This window comes from Grammomys surdaster, unplaced genomic scaffold (genome assembly GCF_004785775.1).
Source record: "Grammomys surdaster isolate TR1022 unplaced genomic scaffold, NIH_TR_1.0 125756, whole genome shotgun sequence".
NCBI lineage: Eukaryota > Metazoa > Chordata > Mammalia > Rodentia > Muridae > Grammomys > Grammomys surdaster.
The window spans coordinates 865,875-883,370 of NW_021620588.1; the positions used below are offsets into that span (position 1 = coordinate 865,875).

At 46.0% G+C, this 17,496-nt stretch overlaps 1 protein-coding gene across 1 annotated transcript; it reads right to left on the reverse strand.

Annotated features, from left to right (window-relative positions):
• Positions 1-4,287: 4,287 nt before the first annotated feature.
• Positions 4,288-12,901, reverse strand: Vhl (von Hippel-Lindau tumor suppressor). Its single transcript, XM_028788689.1, has 3 exons — positions 12,547-12,901; positions 8,616-8,738; positions 4,288-6,593 (listed from the first exon to the last, which is right to left on the reverse strand). The coding sequence occupies exons 1-3, from the start codon at positions 12,782-12,784 to the stop codon at positions 6,397-6,399; spliced, it is 558 nt and encodes a 185-aa protein (XP_028644522.1). The 5' UTR covers positions 12,785-12,901; the 3' UTR covers positions 4,288-6,396.
• Positions 12,902-17,496: the final 4,595 nt, after the last annotated feature.

Consider the following 17,496-nt stretch of genomic DNA (forward strand, 5'->3'; position numbering starts at 1 on the left):
CAGGCATGGTGCAGGAGGAGCTGAGAGTTCTACATCTTCATCTTGAACTGCTAGCAGAATATTGGTTTCTAGGCATCTAGGATGAGGGTCTTACATGTCCACACCCACAGTGACACACCTATTCCAACAGGGCCACACCTTGTAATAGTGCCACTCCCTGGGCCGAGCATATACAAACCATCACAGCTGCCATAACTGATGACCAGCATACCATGTCCAGGACACACATGATGGAAGAAAACCAACTCCCAAAAGTTGTTCTCTGATCTTATGTATACCCTGGCACAGGCATGCATGCCCCCCCCACCACGAATGCATACATGCAAAAATAAACACAACTTTGTTTATTGAGACACCATCTACCTGTGTAGCTTTGGCTGGCCTTGAACTAATTACGTAGACCAAACTGGCCTTGAAGTCACAGAGGTTAAAAGCATGAGCCACCATGCTCAAGTAAGTCAATGTAATTTTTAAAGATTTTATTTATTTTATGCATACTAATGTTTTGTCTGCACGTGTGCCTGTGCACTCAGTACTTGCATGTCTAGTACCCATAGAGGTCTGAAGAGAGCACTGGAGTCCCTGGAGCTGCAGTTTCAGGCAGTGTGGACAATTGTGAGCTGCCATGTGAGTGAGTGGCTAAAATCTCAGTCACCTGCAAGAGAGTCAGGGCTCTAAGCCACGGGGCCATCTCTCTGGGCCCCGTATAAATGGAGCTTTTTTTTTTTTGCTTTTTTTTTTTTTAAGATTTACTTATTTATTATATATGAGTACACTGTAGCTGTCTTCAGACACACCAGAAGAGGGCATCAGATCTCATTACAGATGGTTGTGAGCCACCATGTGGTTGCTGGGATTTGAACTCAGAACCTCTGGAAGTGCAGTCAGTGCTCTTAACCACTGAGCCATCTCTCCAGCCCCCATAAATGGAGTTTTTAAAGATGTCATTTTCTAGCTGGGCACCCCAGCTACCAACTCCATGATCAAGCCAAGAGAATCATCTGAATCCAGGAGTCAAAGGCCAAACGATCCACAAGCATCTTGTCTGAGTTATTCCTGGGGTCTAATGGAGCACACATTGAACTCAAACACTCAGGTGACTAAGATAGGAAAATCACAAGTTCCAGGCCAGCCTGGGCTCCAAAACAAGTTTGGAGTTAAAAAGTTAAAAGCCAGCACCCTGTTACCACTAAAGAATGCCACCCCCCTTGCAGGTGAGCTACTGTTGAGGTATATTCCTTGTCTAGCAAACACTCTCACGGTTACCATACATGGTCCCCATGGCTTTCCTGGGCCTGAGTTATCTACTCTGGTATTAGTAACAATTGTGGAGGCAGCTCCCGTAGGACCGTGATAGGATGGCTGGTGTGTCGAAGCGCTGGCTGGAAATAGCCCAGAGACCCAACAGGTCTCCATTGCCTGTGAGAGACAGGCATCTGTTCTGCAGTGCTCCCAGAATCCAGGCTCCTGACACGTGGCATGACCTCCGTTTGATCTCCACCTTGCAGTCACATTTGGGTAGAGAGGATGTGACTACAGGCTTCAGCCTTGAGAGATTTCCATATTCATGAGTTACCTAAAGGCCAGGGGGTGTGGCTAAATTAAATTATTCCTTCTCAGTCCCTCCTCTCCCCCCTCCCCTATTTAAGGCAGGCCTGCCCTGGCTTAGATTGGGGGGTGCAAATCCAGATCCAACTACCACATTATGACAATAAAACTCTTGGAACCCATGGACTTTCTCATATCATTGGGGCCTGCTGTTGCCAAAGCTTCCAGCCTTTGGAACTCCAGACCTTCGGTTGCTGGGACCCGCCAGTGTGGAAAGTCCCACCCCGGGCCCCTGCTGCGGTGGGTTTTTCACACAAGCTCCCAGACCTGTTTTAACTTTTTCTACTTAGAAGTTACCCTGCCCCCTTACATTTAATAAGGACAGGCACCTATAAGTTCTATTTTAGAAACTAGTTTCAGGCCTTTGCTTATAATTCGGTGCTTTTGCTCAATCTTTTTGGAAGACCGCCTTAGACCTTATCTAATCTTTTTCTGCTGTGCAGCCTTAGGGTTTCTGTTGCTGATAAACATCAGGACCAAAAGCAGCCAGGGCAGGAGCTCAAACAGGGCAGGAACTGAAGCAGAAGTCATGGAGGAGTGGAGGTTGTGTTCTGTCTGCTTTACTACAGTACCTTCCAAAGACCAGCAGGCCGGGCCTGGCTCGACCACAGGAATCATACAAAAAAAAAGAAAAAAGAAAAAAAAAAAGACCGAAGGCCAATACTATGGAGGTAATTTTTTCATCAATTAAAATTCCTTCTTTTCAGATGACCTTATCTTTGTGTCAAGTTGACATTAAAACTAGCCAGCATATCTCCCAAATGAACTATCAGGTGTGTGTGGTGAGGGTGGAGGTAGGATAGTATTGAAGCCAGGAGTTCAGGGCAATACTGGAGTTTCAGACAGGCCAGGGACCAGCACTAGTGTGTGTGCACACATATGTGCGTGTGCGCATGTGTCCATGTGTAGTGCTGGGGATCAAACCCAGGGTCTCTGACACGGCAAGTCAAACAAGTGCTCCCCGACTGAGACACACTCTCTAGTGCGCTGATCCCAAACCCAGTGCTGTCTGCCTGGGTTGTGTTAACTACCTTCCTTTTTTTGGTTGTTAAAAAATGTTAAAAATCTGTTCTCCATGTGAATTTTTCTTGTTCTTTTTCTGTTTGTCTTGACTTTTTTGAGATGAGGTTCCTCTGTGTAGCCCTGACTGTCTTAGAACTTGCTCCAGAGATCAGGCAGTGTGGTTTGAGCTCTCTGAAGGGAGGCAGCGCTGGAAACTGAGGGTGGAGAGGAACAGCCTGATGTGAATAGCCTGCACTGTCACTTGAGGCCACAGTGAAATCCCTGCCTGTGTTGCCACTGAGGACCACGTCTGGCTCTGTGACCATGCAACAGCAGGGGTCTGTGTTGATGATGTCCTGGTCTGGCCTGCTACATGGGACCATGTTGATGTCCAAGGACTATACAGAACTGGCTCCACATCTTACTGGCTTCTGCACTCAGAGTGGGCCCTGTACACCTGGGCAGCACTAGAGCTGGCCCTGGTGGCAGGGGTCATTGGCAGGGGTCATGAGTGAGCTGGCTCTGAGAGGGTGAATGCAGGACAGCTGGACCTGCCACTTGTGGTAGGCAAGATATCACACACACCCCCACACTACTGCAGGCAGAAGAGTTGGCCCAGGCTCTCCCCAGCTGCAGCACTCTGAAAAGTGGGCCCTGTACTTCACCTGGGCAGCATAGCAGAGCTGGCTCTAGTAGCATGGGCACAGATGAGCCAGCTCTGAGGGCATGAGAGCTGGAGAGCTGACCCTGCCCTTTGTTGGCTATGGCATTCGGTGAGCTAGCCCCAGGCAGTGCTGGAAAGCTTACCCTGGTGGTGTGGGTGTGGGAAAGCTGGTGAGTTGATCAACTCAGCTAACATCCAGGCCCAGACCCCACCCCAACAAATTAAAGAGAGATTATCTGTGTGTGTGTATGTGGGTGTGTGCATTAAACAGCAGGTGACCTTGGAGGCCAGAGGCATTAGATTCCTTGGAGCTAAAGTTACAGATAGCCCAGTTGTTTCTAATAGACAAGGCCTTTATTAGCTCAGGTTAGCCTGAAACTTACTATGTAATGAAGGATGACCCCCACCCACCTCCTGATCCAAATGCCTCCGCTTGCAGAATTCTGGGATCTCAAGAGTAGGCCACCACACCTAACTGAGTATTTCATCACCATTTTCTTCAGTGTTTAAATGCTTTAACAGATACTAAATTTTTTTTTTTAAGATTTATTTCTTTATTATATATGAGTACACTGTAGCTGTCTTCAGACACACCAGAAGAGGGCATCAGATCTCATTACAGATGGTTGTGAGCCACTATGTGGTTGCTGGGATTTGAACTCAGGACCTTTGGAAGTGCAGTCAGTGCTTTTAACCACTGAGCCATCTCTCCAGCCCAGATACTAAATTTTTATAAGGAAAACAAAGCTAGAAGAAAGTTTTAAATTAAAAAAAAAAATCTAAGGCTGAAAAGAGACTGTAAAGGAACCTGAGGCCTTGTTTCTTGACCCACCCCCACAGCACTCCACAGCCATTTCAGCTCCCACAGGGAAGAGCCCTCTCAGAGGGGAAAGGAGAGGAATGAAGTGAAGAACTCTGGGAGGGGGAACCAGGAAAGAGGCCAACATTTGGGATATAAATAAAATTAATTTTAAAAAATTAATAATAATAAAAAAAGGAAACAATACACTAGCTTCCTTAACTTAGCACCATTTATTGTACTAAAGGTCAGCTTTTTTCAGAAAACTCAAAGGAGAAAACACAGTCTGAAGAACACATTTACAGGATGTCCAGGACAAGTGACTCATGTCCTGAGTCTCCACTTTTTGGACAGCACAGAGAACAGTATTCAAACTTCCAGTTGAATAACACAAACATTACATCTTTTAGAGGCAGAGATAGGTTTAATAAAATAAAACCAATCTTGTAGTAGCTCGGCAGCTGCGGACTTCCCACACGCAGGCCCTCCACACTGGCCTGTGGCCACTTCACTCATGGAATGCTGCAGACTAAGGAGAGACACTGAGAGGACAGTGGGAGGTGTCAGGATTTAGTTCAGTCATTTTGCTGATCTTAGGGCATCAGACTGCACTCAAGGAGCCCAGGATTCGGACAAATAATCCCAACAGTTACCCTCAAAGGAAGAGGATAGCACACCGGTATTTTTACAGCGTGTTGCAGTAACATGGAAAAGACAAGTTACGAAGTTAGATGAAGATTAGGCATACTTTAATCCCAGCACTGGAGAGGCAGACAGATCTCTCCATTTGAGGCCAGTAATCAGTTGTTTGGTCTACAAAGGGAGTTCCAGGACAGCCTGGGTTACACAGAGAAACCCTGTCTCAATAAAACAAAAACCAAAAAACAACCCCCCCCAAAAAAAAACAAAAAGGGGGGGAACAATGAAGCTTAATGAAAAATCAGGATATAAAACTGTATATACCTTATGATCTCGGCTACGACAAACTGCTTTAACCAATTAAAATATACTCTACAGAGAACACTCAGTTACAGGGGTTATGGGAAGCTGAGAGCGTATGACAGCCTTTCTGCTTCCTTTTAGTTGATTGTCCTTTCTGGTGTATGCCACCATACCCAGGGTTCTCTAATTTTTCTCTGCTAAGGAAATTAAAAACAAATAAAAAATTATGTTTTACAAAATGTTTGATAGAAGTAATGAATATGAATATTTGAATATGTAAGAAAAGCTGTGACCGTCCATAAAAGTACTACACGTTCCAGACTGCTCTGTGACCCATTGTTTGGCTGACTGGAGTTTCACTCCCTTCTCCAATCAAAGCAGAATGAGGGCTTGCAAAAACAAAGTGGAATGCTAGGGGCCGACAGGAAGGAACAGAAATCCCTGCTCCTGCCAGCAGCTTCCTCAAAGACAGGAGCTCTCCAAACCAGACAACACAAGGATGGCTCTTCTCTGCTGTCTGTGACAGTGAGTATGGAAAGCATGCTGCAAGACTGGGTCAGGAGGCAGGACCAACTCCAGCTGGAGGCCAGGCAGGGTAACAGTATGAGCCCGTCTCTAAATGGGAAAAGCAGGAGCAGAGCAGGCTGTGGTGCACACATGTGCCCCCAATGCTAGGGCAGGGGACACACTCCCGGAGGATAAGGAATTCAGGACCTGCTACTGAGAGACTGAGGCTGGCCTGGGCTACACAAAAGTCTCAAAAATAAAATAAAAAACAAACAAAGTAGAAAGTGCTGAGACATGAAAAATGAGAAAAATGAGAAAAAGTTCTTCCTAACCAGAGGCGGCTAAGCTGCTCCTTTCTGTGTACACTTAAGGCTTTCCTCAAAGAGCCAGACCCTCCCAGCTCTTCCACCGAGCACCCAATGGTTTCTTCGTCCAACATTCATGACTGAAGACTCCACAAACATTAGGCGCTGGGCCTCCATAGGATGTCCATCCCAGCATGAGGCCCTTCTCAGCATTCCCAAAGCAAGAGGTGAGCCCTCTGTTCAAATGCAAACGCATTCTTCAAATTAAAGGGCACAGTACAACTCCTGCTGAAGAGCTTACAATACAGACATCCTTACATGGAACTTCAGCCTCACCAGGAAGCAGAACTGAAAACACCTTCTTCTGATGAGTGCTCTAGAACGGGCAGACTCAGTGGCACTTTGCATGTTTATTCTTAAACACTACAAAGCTCAATGACGTTAAACTTTCTTTTACATGATGGATATTTTACTCCAAGAATGAACCATTTTAAAACCGAAAGGAAGTGACCTGTCCTCTGTGTAGATCAATTTCAGACCATCAAGGCTGAAACTCAGGCCCACTAATCTCAATGGACTCCTTCAGGCTCCTCTCCCCGGTGCTGATTCTCAAGGTGCTCTTGGGTCAGCCGCTGTATGTCCTTCTGCACATTTGGATGGTCTTCCAAATCTTCATAGAGTGACCTGACGATGTCCAGCCTCCTGTAGTTCTCAGGCTTCACCAGGCTTCGCACAACCTGAAGGCACCGCTCTTTCAGGGTATACACTGCAAGAGTAGGAAACCAAGTCCTCAGAGGCAGACTCTGGTCACATGATGAGCCAGATACCACCAAGCAACAACAATCACATTTACCTTGTGACTCTTGCTGTAGGGTAAAATAAAAAGTGGAGCACATGTGACCGTCACTTCAGCACGGGCTCATCAAAGTGGCCTGGGCTTTTTTTCAACTAATCAAATGTGAAGCGACCTTGGTAACCAGGGCCTAAGCCTCAAGGAGGCCCAGCAACGTCTGTCTGGTAGACAGTCACATGGCAAGAGATACCAGAGCATTGTGAGCCTGGGTAGAGAGTAACCACACTATCTGAACTCACTAAGGTGCTAGGCAGAGTGGCTTATACATGTAACCACAGCATTTGGGAGGCTGAGACAGGTCTCTCTAAACTCAAGATTAGCCTGGTCTACATAGAAAAGTTCCAGGGAAACCAGGGCAACAGTTAGAACTTGTCTCAAATAAAATAAACAAAAAAATAAAATATAGTAAATCAGGCACAATGGTACAAGCCTATAATACTAGCACTTAGGAGACAAAGTCAGAAAAAATGGTGGAAGTTTTGGTCTAAATGTAGAGATCCAGTTCTGCCAGGGTCACAGAGCAAAACCTTTCTTAATAAATCAAAACAGGCCGGGCAGTGGTGGCGCACGCCTTTAATCCCAGCACTTGGGAGGCAGAGGCAGGTGGATTTCTGAGTTCGAGGCCAGCCTGGTCTACAGAATGAGTTCCAGGACAGCCAGGGCTATACAGAGAAACCCTGTCTCGAAAAACCAAAACCAAAAAAAAAAGGCAGACCATTGGAGCGGTAACATCTGAGGTTGCCTGCAGGCCTTTACACCCAAGAAGTATGATTTACCTGCACAAGCATACTCACAGTCAATCAAGAGATCAGCTGGAAGAGCACACAAACCTCTGTGTGTGTGATTCCCAGAACCACACAGCACCATAGTGGGGTATGCCTGTAATTCCAGCAGGAAGATTAGTGGTTCAAGGTCATCCTCAGCTACATACTGAGGTCAGCCTGGGAAACATAAGACCCTCCTAAGAAAGAAAGAAAGAAAGAAAGAAAGAAAGAAAGAAAGAAAGAAAGAAAGAAAGAAAGAAAGAAAGGAAGGAAGAAAGGAAGAAAGGAGGAAAGAAAGAAAGAGAGAAAGAGAGAGAGAAAGAAAGAAAGGAAGAAAAGCCAAAACAGTAATAAAACTGATAGTTACCAGGGAACTCAAAGACAGTAATTCCTCAATGTTCTTTTCTGATTATACACTTCTATACCTTTGTTTGGTTTTTGCCCCGAGACAGATCTCACTATGCAGCCCTGGCTGTCCTAGAACTTGTTCTGTAGCTCAGGCTGGCCTGGATCTGAGACCCGTCTGCCCGTCTAGGATTCAGGGCATGGCTAGGATGCCTAGCTGCAGCATTATTTCTTCGTTCCATTTAGAGCATGGTCGCAGAAAGCGGCGTGGGTGGCCTGACATTTGCTCTATAGTCTAGTCTTGAACTTGTGATCCTCCTGCCCCCTTGTCCTCCTCCTCCTGAGTAGCTGGGATCACAGAGCTGAGCAGCCAGGCCCAGCTTCAATGTTATCCTACTGTGCTTTGTTCTGGGATCAGGCCCAGCTTCATGCTGTCCTGTTGTGATTTGTTCTGGGATCCCAGGGCACCAGTCTGTAACAAGACCAAGGAACCAGAGGTCACAATGCTACAGGAGATGCCTTGGCTTAGCCAACTTCTTAAGAAACCAAAGTACTTTTGAGACACATCTTTTGTTCAACACAGGACAGAGAAATAAATACTTCCATTTCATCTATGGTAGAGGCTAACACTCATTACAATATTCACCCCTATCTTTTTCAAAGACTGGGCCAGTGTGGTGATTCAGGTCTATAATCCCAGCACTTAAAAAACCCAGGAATAGTTTTCTAAGTTGAAGGCCAGTTTGGGCTACATAGCTCCAGGGCAACCTGGGTTAGAAAGCTAGATCTTATTTCAAAAGAAGAAGAAAAATGTAAGACTATTAACCTGGCAATGTGATGTTGGCAAAAATAGGCTGTCCATCAACATTGAGGGATGGCACAAACAGTTCTGTTTGGTTAACCAGAAGTCCATCATGGGTCCCCGCATCCCTGAAGAGCCAAAGATGACCTGTCAATGCAAACAGAGGATAGTAAGAAGTCACACGGTCTGGCCATGGCACCTGCTTATTACCCCAAGTACATGAAACACTTGCCTCTCACTTTGCTTAATGCCTTAACAAAGGGAGGAGCAAGGCAACAGCACTCCTCAGGAAGAACCCTTACTCATGAGAGAGCAGGGCTGAAGGGAGATCCCCTGCTGAGAGGAGACAGAAAGCACAAGGAGCCTGGGCTCTGCTACCAGAGGGAAGGTGCATTTAGGTCAAGTGAGCACTGGAATCTCACCATGAACTGATGTGAAAGGAGCCCACGTGGCCATCGAGAGGCCACAGGAGGACTCGTGGGTAAGAACAGGTAAACTGATACATAGTGAGAACAGTGCACAAGAGCTTGACTCTGGGAGGGAAGGGGCTGAGGGAGACGGGGTAGCAGGAAGGATCTCTGTGGTGGACAGAAAAGTTCTCATGTCCAACTTCACTATGTGTTGCCACAACTGCAAAAATTCTCAAAGCAGAGATCTCTACATCTTTAAGTATAAATTATACGTTCATTTTTAAAAATGGGACAGTGTTAGCCAAGAAAAGGAGGCAAACCTCAGAGATAAGACTGTTTCAGAATAAAACTACCTCAAAATATGGCAATCTTTCATGAGATACGAACTTACTTGAAGACTTAGTGGGCATACTGTTATGCTGGAGACTGAACCCCACACCTCCCACCTGCCAGTAAGTGCCATATGTTCTATGAGCCCAGCTCAAAACTAATACAAACTTATTTTTAGGACAGGATCTCATGTAGCTCAGGCTGGTCTCAAACTGGTAGTCTTACTGCCTCAGCCTCATTAACACTGGAATTATAGGCATGCGTCATTGTGCCTGCCTTAATTCTTTTTATATAAGATAAGGCCCAGTACTGGAATACTGCACAGTGATAGAGTGCTTGCCTAGCATGGGTGAGGTCCTAAATTCAATCCCCAGCAGTTGCCAACCTCCTCACCCCACCCCCAATTTTTTTTTTTTTTTAAATCAGGCACAGACAAATCCTGGAGAATACAAAATTAACATGTTTCTGTGTAAAATAAGAAACTATAGAAATTTGATTCCTGTTTAGTTCTTCCTCATCAAACACTAAAAATTTGATATAAAAACAGACTGCAGCCAAGTGGTAGTGGGGAAAGCCTTTAATTCCAGCACTTAGGAGACAGAGGTAGGCGTATCTGTTTAATGCCAGCCTGTTCTACAGAATGAGTTACAGGGCAGTCGGGGCTGCACAGAGAAACCCTGTTTCTAAAAAAACAAACAAAACAAAAGCAAAAACAAAATAAAGGGCTGGAGAGATGGTTCAGTGGTTAAGAGCACTGACTGCTCTTCCAAAGGTCCTGAGTTCAATTCCCAGCAACCACATGGTGGCTCACAACCATCTGTAATGAGATCTGATGCCCTCTTCTGGTGTGTCTGAAGACAACTACAGTGTATTCATATATACATAAAATAAATAAATCTTTAAAACAAAATAAAAAGACAGACTGCTACATGCTGGGCCCCTATTCAAACAAACAAACAAACAAACAAATAGGCAGGGGCTAAGAAATAATGGTTCACAGCAGTTAAGAACACTTGTTCTTGCAGAGGACCCAGGTTTGGCTCTTAGCACCCATATGGCATCTAACAAGTATTTGTAGCTAGTTTTCAGGCATCAGTGCCTCTTGCTTGGCCTCCATAAGTACTTCATATGCATGATACAGATTCATCCTCAAGCAAAACACATGTACACATAAGGAAAACAATCACTAGCACTGAAACAAAATGCTACATCTCCAAATGTAAGAACCTTCTTTTTTCCTCTCTCTCTAAAAAAAAAAAAATTTGAGAAGCATCAGTTCATTTCATCTTATTGTTTTCATTAAGTCCGGGTAGCATGTTGCCCAGACTAGCTTCAACTCCTGATCACCCTGCCTCCGCCTGTTCTCCAGGTTTGCAGCACCATGTCTGACTGGTTACATGAGCTCATTAAATGTAGCACCACCAGGAGAAAGGTTCTACCAAGATCCTCCCTGCATGAGTATGAAAAGAATAGGAAAGTCTGTTCCACGAGGCTGAGGCAAGAGGACGTCATTGTTTGTCTGTCTTAGTCAATGCTGGTTGGAAGAGACACCGAAACCTCGGCAACTCTTGTAAAAGAAAGCATTTAATTGGGGCTTGCTTATAGTTTCAGAGGTTTAATCCATTCTCAGCATGATGGGAAGCATGGTGGTACCCAGGCAGACAGAGTGCTAGGCTTCTGAAACCTCAGAGCCCACCCCTAGTGGCATACTTCCTCCAACAAGGCCACACCTACTAATCCTTCACCACTTTCAAGCTACTAATCCTTAGGACTACACACTCTACGCATTCAAATATATGAGCCTACGGGAGTCATTCCTACTCAGACTGCCAAAATTATGTTCTCTTTTCCCGAGTGAGAACAGGCATTTAGGACATCAGATCCCTGGAGCTGGAGTTACAGGAAACTTGTGAGCTGCCTGGGTACTGAGACCCTAACCTTGCAAGACAGTATGAGCTGGCCTTGGTGACAAAGGCCTTTGCTTTAATCTCAGTACTCAGGGGGCAGAGGAATTTGGATCTCAATGAGAGGCCAGCCTGATCTACAAATTCCCACATCACTCAGCTGTCTTTTTGGTTGTTTCAGACCCAGTCTTGCTGCATAGCCCAGGCTTGCCTAAAACTCACTGAAATCCTCCTGTCTTGGCCACCTGAGTCCACATCCGGATCAGGGTACATCTTTCTTTCTTTCTTTTCTTTTTTTTTTTTGGGGGGGGGGGTTTTTTTTGAGACACGGTTTTTCTGTGTAGCCCTGGCTGTCCTCACTCTGTAGACCAGGCTGGCCTCGAACTCAGAAATCTGCCTGTCTCTGCCTCCCAAGTGCTGAGATTAAAGGCGTGCGATACCACCACCCAGCTAGGGTACATCTTTCAATACATAAATAAGGCAATGTCGCTGGGCAGTGGTGGCACACGCCTTTAATTCCAGCACTTAGGAGGCAGAGGCTAGGGCTACACAGAGAAACCCTGTCTCAAAAAACAAACAAACAAACAAACAAAAAAAGGCAATGTCAAACAGCCCCAATTCTATAGGGCTAAATCACCTTTTGAACTTTTTCTCTCACTGTATGGCAGCAAACAAAAAAAGCCTGAAGGAGTCATCTTGCCTCAGTTTCCTGAGTTCTGGGACCACATGAGAGCAGTTTCACGTGCTTTTCATAGCCATCTAGGCAGGACACTGATAGAACTGTTTTCCACTGATGCTGGTACAGTTAATAAGCTCACATGGTCAGGCTTGGTACAAACCTGAAATCAGTGCAAAAGAAGGAGGATCACTAGTTCAACCCCATAGATAATTCCACACTCACTTGTTTTCAGTCAAGACTCCAATCGGTAAAAGCGGTCCCCCAACTACAACTGTTAATTCCCTCGGCTGACTCTTATCCTACTCCCGTTCTTCTAGGAGGCGTGCTCTTTACCTGGACTCACCTAGACTCTGCCCATGCTTTCGCAAACCTCTGAGCCTGGTGCCTGCCTTTCGCAGCAATTATGACACAGGTTGGTTCTTGTCTGTTCCTGCATTTGTCTGTATCCCTCCAAGTTGTCACCACGAAGTCAGTAAAAACCTGACCGGGCACTGGGTACACTGCATCCGAAAGCCCTGGTGGGGGCCGAGCATTTCTCGGGGTAGATGCAGTGGGTAGGGACAAGGTGCTCGGGGGAGAAGAGAACACGCCGGGCCTGTTACAGCACCTGCGGCCTAGCGCGCGGCTCGTACCTCGGTAGCTGTGGATGCGGCGGCCGGTGCCCGGTGGTAAGGTTGGGTAGGGCTGAGGCTCGCCGTCAAAGTTGAGCCACAAAGGCAGCACGACGCGCGGGCTGCGGTTGCAGAAGATGACCTGAGAGGGCTCGCGCGAGTTCACCGAGCGCAGCACCGGCCGCTGCCGTCCAGCCTCCATCTCCTCAGGGTCCGGCTCTCCGGCGGCCTCCTCTGGATTAGCTGCCTTCCGGGGCATTATTGGAACTGGTCGCCTCCGGATTCGCAAACTGGACGTGGGCGGCGCGTGCGTGCGGGTTTACGCGCTCCCGGGCAGGTCTGCCGGCCCTAGACGCACTCCGTCCAGCTTGAACGCGGAAATGGCCGCCTAGATCCCTCAAGCTGGGGGGGGCGGGGCGGCACAGAGCCAGGGTCCGTGTGGTGGGCGGGGCCATGGAGGGGCGGGGCCGCGGCGGGGGCCGGAGTTATCGCTATAGATTCCACTTCCGTTTCTGTTTGTTTCCTTTCCTTTTATTTTTTTTTCTTTTTTCCCCCCAAGATAGAGTTTCTTCGTGTAGTTCTGGCTGTCTTGGTTTTTTTTTTTTTTTTTTTTTTTTGAGACAGGGTTTCTCTGTGTAGCCCTGGCTGTCCTGGAACTCACTCGGTAGACCAGGCTGGCCTCGAACTCAGAAATCCGCCTGCCTCTGCCTCCCAAGTGCTGGGATTAAAGGCGTGCGCCACCACCGCCCGGCTCTGGCTGTCTTGGAACTCACACCTTAGACCAGTCTGGCCTCGAACTCACTTCCTGCTTTGGCTCCCGAGTACTGGGATTGATGACTCTAGGGGATCTACAGGCACATGCATATTTGCACATACATGTGCACTTACACACACACTACACACAATTATTTTTAATGTGAAAGACCAGCCAGATGGCTCAGTGGGTTAAAATGCTTCCCATAAAGTTTGCCCTGAGCTTGATCCATGGAACCCACTGAACTGACTCTGGAAACTTGCCTTCTGACCTCCACAAACACACTACGGCACACACGTCTACACACACGTCGAAAAGTGGGCAGCAATAAAGGAAGACACCTGACATCGACATGTGGCTCATGTACTTAGACACCCCCAACATGCGTGCACAACCACTCCCATATGTCACCCCAATAAAGCAACGAAGAGATCCCCTGAAAATACAAACAGCTGTTTTTAAATTTTGTCAGAGCCATAGGTGGCTCAGGGGATAAAAGCACTTGCCTCATTACATACTCCTACCTGAGCACCTGTGTTCAATCCGGGCAACCATGCGGTGGAAAGAAAACTGACCCTTGAAGGTTGCCCAACCTCTACATGCACACCACTGTGTGTACCTGCCCCCCCTCCTCTGTCACACACACACACACACACACACACACTTTTTATAGGGCATGTGGTCCTCATGCTAACAGATAAGCTTTGGGGAAACCAGGAATGTTAATTGTGCATGGGTGTCTCCTCAAAGGAATAAATATCTGCTTTCCACCCAGAAAGCTGGGAGTAGGTGTTAATGACCTAGTGAATTTAGCAATCTGTAGAGCCAAACCTCACTCAAATCCCCCCTAATGTTTATCCCAGACTTTCCCTCCCTAGACCTTTATCTTTCCTGATTTACAGAGCCCATCTTTAGGGAAGACTGCATGTACTTTATAGTCAGCTGATCTCTATGCATTCAGATTTTAAGCCCTTAAACTATAAAACCTATCTCCATGTCATGTGTGCTTGTTCACCAGGAATTGTGTCACATTAGGAAGCTTTCACCACATTAAACTATGTTTAAATATGGTATCAGACTCTCTAGAAGTTTGAACCAGCACCAACTAAGTTGGGCATGGTTCCTGCCTGCAGTGACTTATGGGGACCCCCACAACTCTCAAGTTTTTAGTTTTCCTCATGTCTCAAGTCGGAAAACAGGAAAAGGCAGCATTGCATTTCTTTAGGAAGCACTGTGGTATACCGAAGAAAGGCATTATATTTTTCAATTAACTCAATCCAGGCTGGGCAGAGTGGTGCTCGCTTTCAATCCTAGCACTTAGGAGGTAGAGGAAGGTAGACCTTTGGAAGTTTGAGGCCAGCCTGCTCTACATAGCATGCTCCAGGCCAGCCAGAACTATAGTGTGACACTGTCTCAAAAAACAAAACCAAAAAATGAACTTAATCCTACACACAGTAAGGAGGTTACCCGGAGAAGCACCTGGACACCTCAAAGCACCACGTAAGATGAGGAAGTTACCAATGTAAGAAGCCAGATTCGTTAGTTTCCTACAACCAATATTACCAACTGCTCTTTGCAACCAGGACCTTATGATAAAGCAACATGGTACTAACCGACTTAACATTACCATCAACAAATAAACATACTATTATCTGCAAGATAAAACATTGAGCATTCATGTATTATCTTACCAAGTGTGTTTTCTTGCCCGTAAAGCCCATCATTTTGCCCTCTTACTATCTTGTGGTACAGTCCCCATTCACAACATGAACCACTGACTATTAAGGCAACTGCAGAGTACCAGGTAACTAACACAGCTTTAGAAGTGGTCCTTTATCTAGGAGGAAATGCAGATAATGAACGTGAGTGTCTGCTAAAGGCACACTACAATGAGTTTAGTAATATTGAAAAGAGAATTTAGGCCGGGCGGTGGTGGCGCACGCCTCTAATCCCAGCACTTGGGAGGCAGAGGCATGCAGATTTCTGAGTTCGAGGCCAGCCTGGTCTACAGAGTGAGTTCCAGGACAGCCTGGGCTATAAAGAGAAACCCCGTCTCAAAAAACAAAACAAACAAAACAAAACAAAAAAAAAAGGAAAAGAGAACTTAGCCCATGAGAACATTAGGTGTCTATTGTTCTATTTTTAAATGAAAACACTGGTTCCGTATCCCTTAGGCAAAATCCCTGTGATCAGATAGGACCCAGATTTAAACATTTCATATACCTTAACCACAGCTTGAAGGTATTTACAGTATTTGTGTGTGTGCAGGTCAGAAGTGGACCATGTTTTTTATGGTCTCTCACTGAACCTGGAGCTGGTGATTCAGCTAAACTGACAGGTAGGCATCCTCCCCTCTATGCCTCCTCAGCACTAGGAAAATAGCACTCCACCTTATCTAGGTTTTATGTGGGTGTTGGGGATCCAACTCAGGTCTCTTTTTGGATAGCAAGTATTTTACCAATGAATCTATTGTCCCTGCTCCTTTATACAGATTTTTAGGCTGCCTGTTTTGACTGCAACTTACCACGTCTCTGCCCTTTGAGCAATGAACTCCAAGAACTAGAATTCCTCCTAGAAATCTCATGCTGGGAAAAGGATGGGTTCCTGGTGTCAGCCTCCCAGGAATATCACAGCATTCTGACTTGCAGGAGACCAAAGCCAAGCAATGACCAGCTGGAATCAGATCTTAACTCAGTTGTCTCAACCTGTGGATCATCACTTATTGGATAGTCTACATATCTGCACTTACTATTCATAAGAGTAGCAAAATTTCACTTATCAAGTAGCAACAAAAATTTTATGGTTAGGGTCACCACATGAGCTATATCAAAGGGTCACAGCATTAGGAGGGTTGAGAACCACTGCTTTAACTAGGTGGTTATATGGATGGTTTTTTTCCTTTCTTTTCATAGCCAAGTATCAGAGCCAGTTTTGCACTTATCAGCCTGGGAGCTAGTTCCTTAGAGGTAGGAATCTGGAACAGTCACTCTTCTCTGGAAGCATTTTCCTGTGAGGCCCTGGATGTCTTGGAACTCAATGTAGACCAAGTGGCCTGAAACTCAGAGAGATCTACCAACCTCTGCCTCCCGGGAGCTAGAACGAAATGTATGCATGACCACACCTCTTGACTGTAAGAATGAGGATGGGCACAAGACCTTTACTTCCTCTCCCCCAATGTGGCCACACCGAGGAAATCTTTTCTACTTTTCACCATTACTTAATTGGCTTATTGAGGACAGGGCAACAACTAGCTTTTCAGGGCTGCCAGGGCCTCAGGCTCTGTTTGTAAAAGCTCAGGTAACAACCATACAAGTGTGAAAAGGTTCACCTGTGCTGTCACAATTTAGAAAGCTTTGGATTTTGAAAAATGTTGGATACAAGAGACTCAGGCAATACTACTTAAAATGCCCAAACTTTTAAGCAGGTTTTCTGCAAACACATGAATACAACACAGCTCAAACCCTCATAGTCTCGTTCATTAGTGTCCACGGCAACATGCCTTCCTCAAAGCACCCAGCTGAGTTAGTCCGCGGAAGGGGACTCGGGTACTTTTTAGGTTACATATGTGGTGGTTTGAATATGCTTGACCCATGGAAAGTGGCACTATTAGGTGTAGCCTTTTTAGAAGAAGCATATCACTATGGAGACGGACCTTTGGAATCTCATATATGCTCACGTCTGGCCAGTGTGATGAGACTCTCCTGGCTGCCTTCATATCATGATGCAGGACTCTTGGCTCCCCCAGCATCATATCTGCCTGCAGGGTGCCATGGTTTCTGTAATGATGATAATGGACTAAACCTCTGAAACTGTAAGCCAGCTCCAATGAAATACTGTTCTTTATAAGAGTTGCCTTGGTCATGGTGTCTCTTCACAGCAACAAAAACTCTAAGACAATATAGTCTGGGTGACCTATGGTGTGAAGTTGGCAAGCTAAGAAGTCTGAGAAAGGGCAGTACTGAATGTGCTTGTCTGGAAGAACAGTGGGGCGTGTTAACCTGTGCTGGACTTTGAATGTCAAATAGGGCTTGAATAGAGAGAAATCAGTGTGTGGAGAGCATGATAAACTCTAACATACTCAAGGAAAGCTCTCTGTGGGGAAAAGCCTTTAGCAGTAAGTTGGCTTAAGTCTACAGGAAGCAAGAAGTCTTTGATTCTTCTGTTTAAATGGCAGTATTTGCTTGAGAAAATTGGCTATCACATTTTGTACATATGTA

What these genes read in the sequence shown, in the direction of transcription:
- Vhl (XM_028788689.1), bottom strand. Translation starts at nt 12,784, where the DNA reads ATGCCCCGGAAGGCAGCTAATCCAGAGGAGGCCGCCGGAGAGCCGGAC. An exon ending in CCGCATCCACAGCTACCGAG is followed by an intron (nt 8,739 to 12,546) that starts GTACGAGCCGCG and finishes TTGCATTGACAG; the next exon opens with GTCATCTTTGGCTCTTCAGG. An exon ending in TGCCAACATCACATTGCCAG is followed by an intron (nt 6,594 to 8,615) that starts GTTAATAGTCTT and finishes CTACTCTTGCAG; the next exon opens with TGTATACCCTGAAAGAGCGG.